We start from the raw sequence: 10,977 nt of genomic DNA on the forward strand, positions 1-10,977 counted from the left end.
ATGAATGAGGCTGAGACTCAAAGGCTTTTGTAGCTGGGGAAGAATCATTGCTGTAAGTGTGTAACAAGCTTATGTGTCAACTCAGAACATGGGTAGGGGGAGAGAAGAGAAGGAGGAGGAGGAGGAGGAGGAGGAGGAGGAGAAGCTTGCATCCACCAGGGAAGTGATCTTCCACTGAGCTACACCCCAGACCCACACCAGCATTTTCACAGTTGGTTTGCGCTGTGAGTCTAAGGGCAGCCCTCTCTTCCCTTTTTTCTCCTAACGTTCCAGCCACAGCCTCTTGTCTGACATGAGCTTATTGTCCCTCCACAGCACAGTCAGTGTTACTTTGCCCAGTGCCAGTGGAAGGGCTGGACATCCTTTGCAAATGTTTTTTATGACTGTATCAGTTGTTGCTTTTAAACTGTTACTGGCAGCTGAAGGAGGAGGGAAAAAAAAATCACAGGTCGCAGTGGGGAGCAATGGATGGCCGAAAGCAGTGGTTCTCAACCTGTGGGTCTCAACTCCTTTAGCAAACCTCTGTCTCCAAAAACATTTACATGACAATGCTGACAGCAGCAAAATTACACTTATGACGCAGCAACGAAAATAATTTTATGGCTGAGGGCCACCACAGCATAAGGAGCTGCATTAAAGTGTGGTAGCATTAGGAACGTTGAGAACCACTGGCCTAGAGGCTCGGGAAAGGTGAAGTACCAAGGGGAAGGGCAGAGACCGGAGTGTCCAGGCACAGGAAGAAGATGCTCTGGGATATGGCAGCGCTTGCGATTTTCTTAGAAAGGGTTGTATGAAGGTGGATGCATAGAAAGGAACAGATCAACAAAAGACAGCAATTTGGAGTTCTCATAGGCAGGGAGCAAGCGTCCTAGGAAGGGTTACAGGTTGTAGGACAGACAGGATGGATCTGTTTCTTGCCTGGGTTGGTTTTTCCTTCTTGGAAGCAGCCAGGGAGAGGCACAGCTGAGTGAGAAGGGCTGGGCTGTTCGTCCAGGATCTCAGTGATTTGCTGTGAGGTTGCTCCACGGTCACAGACCCTTGGTGCAGAAGGCAGATGACTTGGTGGCAATGGCTGTGGCACGGGCGGTGGCATCAGAGTCCGAAGGGAGCACCCTTCTGCTGGGTTGGCTGGGACTTCAAGTAGGGTTGGTGTGGGTCTGTTCCTCCCTTCATAGGCATTGCCAACTGGAATTAGCAAAGGAGCACAGTCAGGGCGCTGGAGATTCAGAAAGTTATCCGACAGATAGGATTGCTTAGCGCATCTTTCCCCACAGGACCACAGGCAGAGTTACTGATTTTTCCCAAGTCCACAGAACAGATTCATCACCACAAGTGTCCATTTGTGGCCCCTCTGGCTTTTATTTATTTGGGTACTCAGTGCTACTTATGCCCCAATCCAAAACCAAAAATGGGTTGACCACATAGAAACCTACTACTGTAAAAGGTCCCTAAATATATATACACATATAAATGGAATTTAAATAGAGGCATCATACAACGAGGAAGACAATACCCCGATAAGATACCCCACCATACCAAGTACCAGGAATGGAAAATGGTCCATCTTTTAAAGTCACCGGCCAAAGAAATCCCAGAGGTTTCTTCTAACTATAAACATTACAGGCCAATGCTATTGATTACCCTGCACAACCTACTGGTAAGACCCTGGTGCTGAAGGCACCATATACATATACCATCAGAGATGAAGAAATAAAGCTGCTGCTTCACTAGAAGCTTCATCCCTACTGACTAGCGTTCCTAGTGTTTGAAGGTTCTAAGAACACTACCAGAGGTGAAGTTACCATCACTATCAGCCAGCTGCAAATGCTGTGAGCTTCGACAGTGATCTGCTTACTCAATGTCCTCGCTGGTGCCACGCTGGCACACATGCTATGGGAGTGACCAGTCACCTTTTGATTAGGTGTGAGGACTGTTTTATAAAACAGGACCCACACTCAACACTGTTGATGTGGCCACCAACATAAGACTAGCTAGGGCTCAAGAGCAAAATCTACTACAACCCATCCAAATGAATGTAATGAAATGACCCCTGATGATGTTTTGCTCGGCCCACTGTGGTGGCTCTTCTTGGTTGTCAACTACGCCTGGAATTAAAAAGATGAAAACAAAATAAAACAAAAACCCTCAATCGGCTGGGCACACCAGTGAGAAATTTTTCTTAACTAAATCATTTGAGGCAGGAAGACCCACCCTAACCCTAGATCTTTTGACGTAGGAGGATCCACTTTTAATCTGGGTCCCGCCTTCTGCTGACACCCTATTTAAAGTTCCACTCCCATCAAAGAAGCTATTTGCAATTAATATTGGACAGGAAAAGGGGAAGTCCCCTTTTTCCAGTGGAGTGAAGCTGGGTGTATCAACCACACTCCAGGGCAGGCCCATGCGCAGGAACTGTCGGCCAATACTAATGGACTCCGTGTTCCTTGTTTGATTTGGTTAGATTTGGGTAATTTAAAGAGAGAAAGACTATAAGATGGGATGGGTAGTGTGGGAGAATGTGAGGGAAGTTGAGGGAAGGGAAGTAATATGTCCAATTTTCCAAAGAGGAAAATCTTTTTGAAAAAAGACTGCAAAAATAAATAAATGAATGGAAAAAGAGTTAAGAAAAACTGGGTTTGAACACATAAAATTGAATATTTGAACCTAGGAACTTAGTTTTCTGTAATTTTTGTTTCATAAAAGTTAGTTGTGTGAAAGGTTTAATTTTTATAAATGTCTCTATTATTTTTATTATTATTTTATAGTTTACTTACTTTATTATCATTTTAATAAATAAACATATCTTCCTGTATTAAACGAAACACAACTTCCTTACCAGGTTCTATTGGGACCTTGGTTTACTGGTTTCTACTCACTTCTGAGGTTCCAGTACACCTTATTATCTGACCACCTTTATCTGATCACCCTGGGATCTTCCTCCTCACCCTAACACCAGGCCCTTGGCTTTCCACACACTGTTCCCTTGAATAGATTGGGGCTGGTTTCTATGAACATTGTTCTTTGTCATTTATTTCGGAAGTAATGATACCTTGACTCATGAACAGAAAATGCCATGGGTACCAACAAAGGCTCAGAACAAAACCACAGAACTGCACAGCTAGGGAGATGCTTGAACCCTGCCAGGGCATCTGAACTTAGGGTATCTCTGAGTCTGTGTTCTCCTGGTCCTGCTGCAAGGCTTAGAGGTGAAGGTGTCCCTCAGCTGCATTCTCAGCAATTAAGGAATCCTCTGTCCCCTGGGGTCGAGCCTTTTGACACTGTCAATAGTGAGCCCACCAATGACAAGGTCACAGTGCAGTGTGACTGGTGTTTCTGATTTCACTATTGTCAGCTAAACTGACTATCTGCTGGGTGTGTGTTTTCCACTCTCAAGTGGCTTTATTGCCTGGTCCTCTTACTCTCACCACAACCCCCAGACCTGTGGCTGTCTCCCTCTGTGTTCCTTTATTTATCCAGTTCTGTAGTCTAGATGCTGAATGGACTCAAAACTTAGTGTCCCAGGAGACAATACAGGGATGACTCGAAGAGCTGGGGCCAAGAGGAGGTGTTAGGTCACCGGGGACATCTCTAGAGGGATTGTGGGGTTCAATTCTTTTCTTTCTTCATTTTTAGAACACACAGTGAACAATTTTACTTGGTCACACATTCCTGCTGTGATACACTGTCTTGCTATAGGTTCAAACTATATGACAGGTCAGAGCCCCCTAACTCTTTCTCATTGTAAGTAAATTATCATAGGCATTTTGTGACAGAGATAAAAATCTGACTAAGGAAGTTCTGTGTCTAAAACAAGTGACTGTTGAGTTACCTCTGAACTTCCCCGTCCTTATCTGTCAAGTGTAGCTAAGAGTGATGTCACAGGTAGTTTTAAGGCTCTATGAAATGATCATACAAAATGTGTGGGACCCTCACACTGTCACAAAGAGAGAGATGTTGAATCCACCTCTTCCCTCTCTCTTTCATATCAGATCCTGACATTTCTGTTGCTTGATGTGTTCCCTGTAGATGCTCAAATAATTCATATTTTCAAGATAGGTGTGTGATGGCCCACTTCTGTAACACCAGGACTTATAAAAAGAGGCTGAGGTATAATTTCAGGCCATCCTGGGCTACATCATGAGACTCTGTCACAGTCATATCTGCACTAAAATTTATCGACTAGCTGCATCAAAACCACCTGTGTCCTATAGAAATTTACCTTGGGGAAACTGAGGTCAGAGTCAGTCAGGTCTAGCCCTCCAGTAGCTTTTGTGAGCAGTGGAATGCATAGTCCACACTGGAAACCAACACATACTTTTACTGTAACAACACGGCATATGTCAAAAGGATTGGAGAAACCACATTACCATTTCTGAAGCTTCTAAAAATTGCCACCAGACTGGGGTATTCCCGTAGGTTGACTTGGCTGAACAATGTCAGCAGCATCGATGGGTGGAAAGTCCGCTCCAGATTGGTGAGAATATTGTGTACCACTTTGGACAGAGGGACCAGATTTTGACAGGCTTCCAGAGATTCCTTCAAAGAGTGGATCAGAGGGTTAGTTTGAATTCATTGAGCTGAGAGTTCCAGACCTGTGGTTTTCTATATTGTAAGAAAGCTACTTTTGGGCTTCTGAGGATGGCTAAGTGGGTCCAGGTGTTGGCCATCAAGGCTGATGAGAGGAGTTTGGTCCCTAGGATTCATAGGTGGAAGGAGAGAACAGATTCTACAAGCTGCCCTTCAACTTCATGCACACCATGGCACGTGTGTGCCTCACTCCCAAATAAATGAATTATAGTACTTTAAAAAGTAATAAAAGCCAGACTTGGTGACAGAAGCCTTTAATCCAGAATCCAGGAGACAGGCAGTCAGATTGCTAATGTTTTCTATTTGAGGCCATCCTGGTCTACAAAGCAAATTCCAGGACAGCAAGGGCTGTACAGAGAAACCTTGTTTCAACAAAACAAAACTCTCAAATTTAAGAAATCTTCTTTTTTAATTTAAGAGGAAATTTAGTATAAAATGTAGAGTTAAATCTTCATGACAGAAGACATAGAGAGGACCAACTACAACTTTTTTCCAGTGTCTGCTAGGCCTGGCTAGCTAGTCACTGCATGCCCACCACCAGATGGACCCTGTGATGGGACAGGTGATGCCCTCCCTAGGTGGAGCCCAGACTGGGTGGTCTTGCTGTCTAGATGGGGGTAGAGGTGCTGCCCAGGTAGAGGCCATGCCCATGTGGAGGAGGAGAGAATCCATCCCTGAAAAGAAAGTCAGTAAATAGCCAATTGCAACTAAGAACAGTGTCATAAGGGAGAGCACGGCTTGTTGTAAGGGAAATATGAGTCTAGTGAGGTGAGTGGTACCGTCCTTGAGCTGTGCATTCTGAGCTGTGATCTGACGAAGGAGCTGGAGCTGTGTCAAGACTTGGAAAAGGCTGCTGCAGTTTTTCTCCATGAGGAATTTTAATCCAGCAACATGGTAGCTCTGGTAAGTGATTATTACATCCAAAGACCTTTTAGGTCTGTGTGATCTGGCTGGAATATAGACAAACCAGGAAACAGAGGCAAGCAGAGTTGAAGGCCAGCTTGGTACAGAGCAAGTTGCTGGTAAAGAAAAGTTTAGGTTCAGGTTTGGTAGTTCATGTCTTTAATCCCAGCATTCGGGAGACAGAGTCATGAAGGTCTCTGAGTTCAGTCAGCGCAGTGAATTCAGTGTAATGGAGCTGAGTCAGTGAGTTGGGAGCCAGTGCAGTGAGTGCAGTGCAGTGCAGTGGAGCTGAGTCAGTGAGTTGGGAGCCAGTGCAGTGAGTGCAGTGCAGTGGAGCTGAGTCAGTGAGTTGGGAGCCAGTGCAGTGAGTGCAGTGTAGTGCAGTGGAGCTGAGTCAGTGAGTTGGGAGCCAGTGCAGTGAGTGCAGTGCAGTGGAGCTGAGTCAGTGAGTTGGGAGTCAATGCAGTGAGTGCAGTGCAGTGGAGCTGAGTCAGTGAGTTGGGAGCCAGTGCAGTGAGTGCAGTGTAGTGGAGCTGAGTCAGTGAGTTGGGAGCCAGTGCAGTGAGTGCAGTGTAGTGGAGCTGAGTCAGTGAGTTGGGAGCCAGTGCAGTGAGTGCAGTGTAGTGCAGTGGAGCTGAGTCAGTGAGTTGGGAGCCAGTGCAGTGAGTGCAGTGTAGTGCAGTGGAGCTGAGTCAGTGAGTTGGGAGCCAGTGCAGTGAGTGCAGTGTAGTGCAGTGGAGCTGAGTCAGTGAGTTGGGAGCCAGTGCAGTGAGTGCAGTGTAGTGCAGTGGAGCTGAGTCAGTGAGTTGGGAGCCAGTGCAGTGAGTGCAGTGTAGTGCAGTGGAGCTGAGTTCATTCATGAGTTCATGCAGTTCAGTGAAGGTCAGCAGAGGCAAATGAAGCCAGAGAATAAAGAGCCAGAAGATTAGAACAAATTGCCAGTTAGTTTGAGGCTAATCAGAACAATTCAGCGAGAAGCTGGGAGAAGCCAGATTGAATCAGTCAGCTTGGAGAGGAATTTAAGCCACAAAAGCAGAGTTGAACCTGCCAACCAGATTTCAGAAAGAACTAGAAAGGGTGAGTTTATTCAGCAGAAAGCCTCTGAGATGACAATTACATGTAACTGTAAAAGTTAATGTAAATGTCACATTTTACATTTCTTGAGTCTGGAATTTAAAAAAAAAAAACCCAAAACAAACAAACAAACCCAAACTGAACAACAACAAAAACCCACCCAAACCACATACCAAGCAGTACGTTTGCACACATAGCCATGTCTTCCAATGCCTGCCTTACATCAGAATGAACTGGCGAGCCTGCAAAATGGTGCATCGAGTAAAGGCACTTGCTCTCAAGTTTAAAAACTAACCTGAGTTCAGTCTTTGGGACCCACATGACAGAAAGGGAAAACCAACTCCCACAAGTTCTCCTCAGACCTTCACACCCATCCCTCGGCAGATGTGCACACACATGCGCACTCACACAGACACATCACAACAAATGTAATGTGATGTTTTGTTTTAGAATGACCTGGGCCCCACATGTTCTTATACAGAGGGACAATGCCTGAGATAGGTTGAGCAGCATGTTGGTGCCAAACAACACACAACGTTTGGGGCCTGTCACTGTGAACATATTTGGAGAAAGGTCTTTGCCGATGTAATTAAGGATGCCAAGGTAGACTATCCTGGATTAGAGCGCTGCCTGAACAAAAGTGTTTTTATTAGAGGAAGAGAAGGCAAAGGAGCAGGCGTTGAAAGAAACTGCAGTGAACTATTAGTCTAAGAACTCCAAGAGCTCCCAGCAGCCACCAGAATCAAGAAAAAAAATCCATCTCCGAACTTCTAGCACCTACAACATACCTGTCACCAATACAGCCTCAAGACACCCTTTCCCCCAACCTTCCCTTCCTGCAATAATGACCACGGCCAATCGGGCCTTCCATGTTCTAGGAGCACTGGTGGGTTGTGGTCAGAGATCCCAGTATTGGAACATATGGAATGAGGACTGGGCTGCTCTGTGGAGGGTCCACTGGTCTTACCTTGTACATTCTCTCTGTGATGAAGGAATTGTCTCTGAGCGCTTCGAAGAAGGGGAACGGCTTGTTGATGGCGTAGGCGATGTCCATCTTGGTGTATATGAAATGCTGGAGAAGGGCCTTTTCCAAGGCCTTGGTCAGAGTGAACATCCTGTAGAAAGAGGCAGGCTGAGGAGACAGAGGTCTCAGGAGCATGGGGAGTGGCGCTCTGTATAGACTAGATTTTCAAGGGTAGACTTTCTCGTCTTCAAGCATCCCTGAGCAGTCTACAGAGCAAGGTCTTGCTAAAAGATCCATTGGTAGAGGAAATAAAGGCAGTGCCCAGCAACCACAGAGGCTGAGAAGGACAGAAAATCACATACCACCATCTTTCAAAACATAGAGTGGGTTTTTAAAACAACTCTTATTCACTGAGCATGTCCTATGTCCCATCCTGCCTTTGCTCCAAGGATTTCATAGATAATAATTTATTGGAGTTCACTAAACATTGCAAGATGGCTGCTGTCCTCACAACTTCCTAACTGTGGAGAAATCTAATGCAGATGGGGGTGGCATAAGTGACCCTCATGCTAGAGTGTGCAATGTGGAGGGGACTGAGTACTAATTGAATCTTGACTTTCTGGTTGCTGGTTTACAGCTGAGAAAGTGCTTGGCCACAGTTGAGTATCTATAGAGAGTTGAGTATATATGGGCCGGGTTAGAACAGATCGCTAGCAGTGCAGTTGAGAACTAGAGCCAATGCTCATGGGAAAGGGGCCCACACGCAGGGCTAGGAGCCTGGTACTATTTAGACACTGAAAAATCACTCACAACATTCTGACGCAAGCAGACAGCACATCAATAAAATCAGGGAGGATGCGAAAAGCAGGATTGGTCAAAGCCACCACTTGGTTATATAACCCCATTTCATTCTTCAGGACAGACCTGTGTCTTCTTATCTTATGGGATGTTTATAAAAACCCACTGCTTTCAGACCACGAGAAAATAACCGGTCAGTTATCTCAGGAAGAAAACTCCCAGACAAACTGTTCCAAGAAGGCAAGCCCTAGTAAACCTTGCTTTCCTGGAGGGATGCTTTTGCTGCTGATGTGGGGCAGCAGTGGGGATGGAGCCCGGGACCTGTGCATCTTAGGCAAGTGCTCTGTCCCTGAGCTACACCCCAGCCGACTGTAAAGTTCCACTCATTTGTTTGTTTTAAGCACAAGGAAGACAAGGGTCCCCCTTTCCTCTTTTTAAAATAGAATATTAAACTGTAATGAGTATTTCCAGGAATTTAATCCCAGTGTCAAATTAAGCAGTCTTGTCTGTTTCTTCTTCTTCTTTCCCAATCCCTTAAACTTAACAAGAAAAACTAGAGGAGAAAACAAAAAGAAGACAGTTTCACGGCAGGACTGTAGAGGGGAGATGTGCCGTAGACAGTTCAGTCCTGAGGAAATCCTGGCAGAAGGACGGGTGGGAGAGAAAGCTGGTGGGGATAGGCATGGGGGAGGGGAGGCAGCACGAACATGTGCTGCTTAGGATGACTTGCTATAGAGCAGCCCTCAGACCTGTACTGTGACAGCTTTGTCACTTGTCACCTGAAGATGGAAATCAGACCAGATCAGAGGTTAAGTACCTAGCCCAAGGACACCAATATACATTAGAATGTGCCTGCTCTGATTTTTTGTTTTTCATTGTGCAAAATACTGTATCTCAAGCCTGAGGAGATGGTGCAAGCCTTTAATGCCAGTACGGGAGGCACAGGCAGGCAGATCTCTGCCAGTTCGAGGCCATTCTGCTATATAGAGTAAGTTTCAGGACACTCAGGGCTACACATTGGAAACCTGTCCTGAAGAGGGGGAAATAAAAAGATCCTGTGTCTCAGATGCCTGCATTCAGGTTTTTATTATGTCAAGGGGCCTTACAAATAAATTAGGAAAAGACAAACATCCATTAGGAAAGACAAATCCCCAAGCACGAGCAATCACTATGTGAGCATCATGTACAATGAATGCATAATTAAGCTGGGAAAAGTCAGACAAAGGGGAAGGATTCGACAGCGCATATTCATATCAAAGTGACCAGGAAATAAACAATAGCCACAGTCCCCGATAGGGCAGAAATGTAAAGCATTTCAAGTGTTCTGTGGCTCATTTGGTAATCAGGGTCATCAGCTGTAAAAATTAAATTCCCTTAAATTTTTCATGCTCAGTAATCTATTTCAGCGAAATGACCACGGGTTAAAAACAAAGCAAAGCAAACATACAAAAAAAACAAAACAAAAACAAAAACAAAAAACAAACAAATAAAAAACAACAACAACAACCCCCCCCCAAAAAAGACAAAAACAAAACAAAACAAAACAAAAAAACCCAAAAGAAAACATCCATAACGTGCTAGAGAGAAGTAAGGACTAAGGACGCTCTTTACTTTCTCTTTCCCAATAGCTTCGTAATTGGGCAAATGTGGGAAATGTTGACAACGCTACCCAGCCATGGGCTCATGCAAGGTCCAACTTCGGGAACATGCAGTGGATACTGTCCCCAAAGCCTCTAACTTTCAGGAAGAGTTGTGTGTATCAGCCCTCACTACCCTTCCCTCCTTCCCTCTTATCCAACTCCACTCCAGGGTCGGAGCCATGGAAGTCGGAGTCTCTGGAAAAGATTACTTAGCAAAGAGAGAACCTGGGGGACTCTCGGGTACAGCAGATAAAAGTTGACCCCAGGAATCAGGAATCTAGCTGCAGAGCCCAAGAGCAGAACGCACCTGGATGCCGGGCTGCCACGGGTCTCCCAGGTTCTTCCTGGTCACTGCCAGATTTAGTTAACGGGTTCCTGGATCCTGCCTGGAAAAGCCTGCCAGCCCAGTCTGGACCCAAGTTCTGCTGCTCCCTTGGAAGCACCCCGAGGAGTCAGGCTTCAAGAAAAGAAAAACGAAAGTGATCTCAGCACACAGAGCAGGAAGCTGGGCGAAGCTGGGCGGGCGCGGTGGCCAATCCCTCCCTCCGCCCCTTTACCCCTCCACTCTTCCACCCCTACCCTCTGCCTTGTGAAGCTCCCCAGCATGATTAGCATTATGGGTTTCAGTGGCACTACTGGGAATCCAGATCTGTCTGGAGTGACAGGCAGGAAGGCTAAGGACCAGCACTAGAGAATGTGGGAAGGGGGTGCCCACTGTCCCCTTCCCAACCTGGGGCTCTATTCCCTTAGTGGCTTCATTGTAACCTTTTTGAAGGAATAAAATGTTTTCAAACTGGACTGGGGTGAAGGTTACCCTGAATAAATTTGCTAGAAATCATTAAATTAACAACAACAACAACAATCAGAGCTGGCATCTTTGAAATGTCTAGAGTTTGTCAGGATCACTACGTGAGAAAACTGAAATAAAACAAAAGGCAGCCAAGTGACTCTCTAATGAGCCTGGGCGAGGGTATCTGAGAAGTCTTCAATTGAGAAGAGTTCTGTGGAACC

At 45.7% G+C, this 10,977-nt stretch overlaps 1 protein-coding gene across 1 annotated transcript; it reads right to left on the reverse strand.

Annotated features, from left to right (window-relative positions):
- Positions 1-4,317: 4,317 nt before the first annotated feature.
- On the reverse strand, positions 4,318-10,410 carry LOC308432853 (sp110 nuclear body protein-like; the record flags this gene model as incomplete). Its single annotated transcript, XM_080932691.1, has 3 exons — positions 10,274-10,410; positions 7,532-7,679; positions 4,318-4,536 (listed from the first exon to the last, which is right to left on the reverse strand). The coding sequence occupies exons 2-3, from the start codon at positions 7,676-7,678 to the stop codon at positions 4,318-4,320; spliced, it is 366 nt and encodes a 121-aa protein (XP_080788817.1). The 5' UTR covers position 7,679; positions 10,274-10,410.
- Between the last annotated feature and the right edge of the window lie 567 nt (positions 10,411-10,977).

The sequence above is a fragment of the Micromys minutus genome (genome assembly GCF_963924665.1).
Source record: "Micromys minutus genome assembly, chromosome: 19".
Lineage (NCBI taxonomy): Eukaryota > Metazoa > Chordata > Mammalia > Rodentia > Muridae > Micromys > Micromys minutus.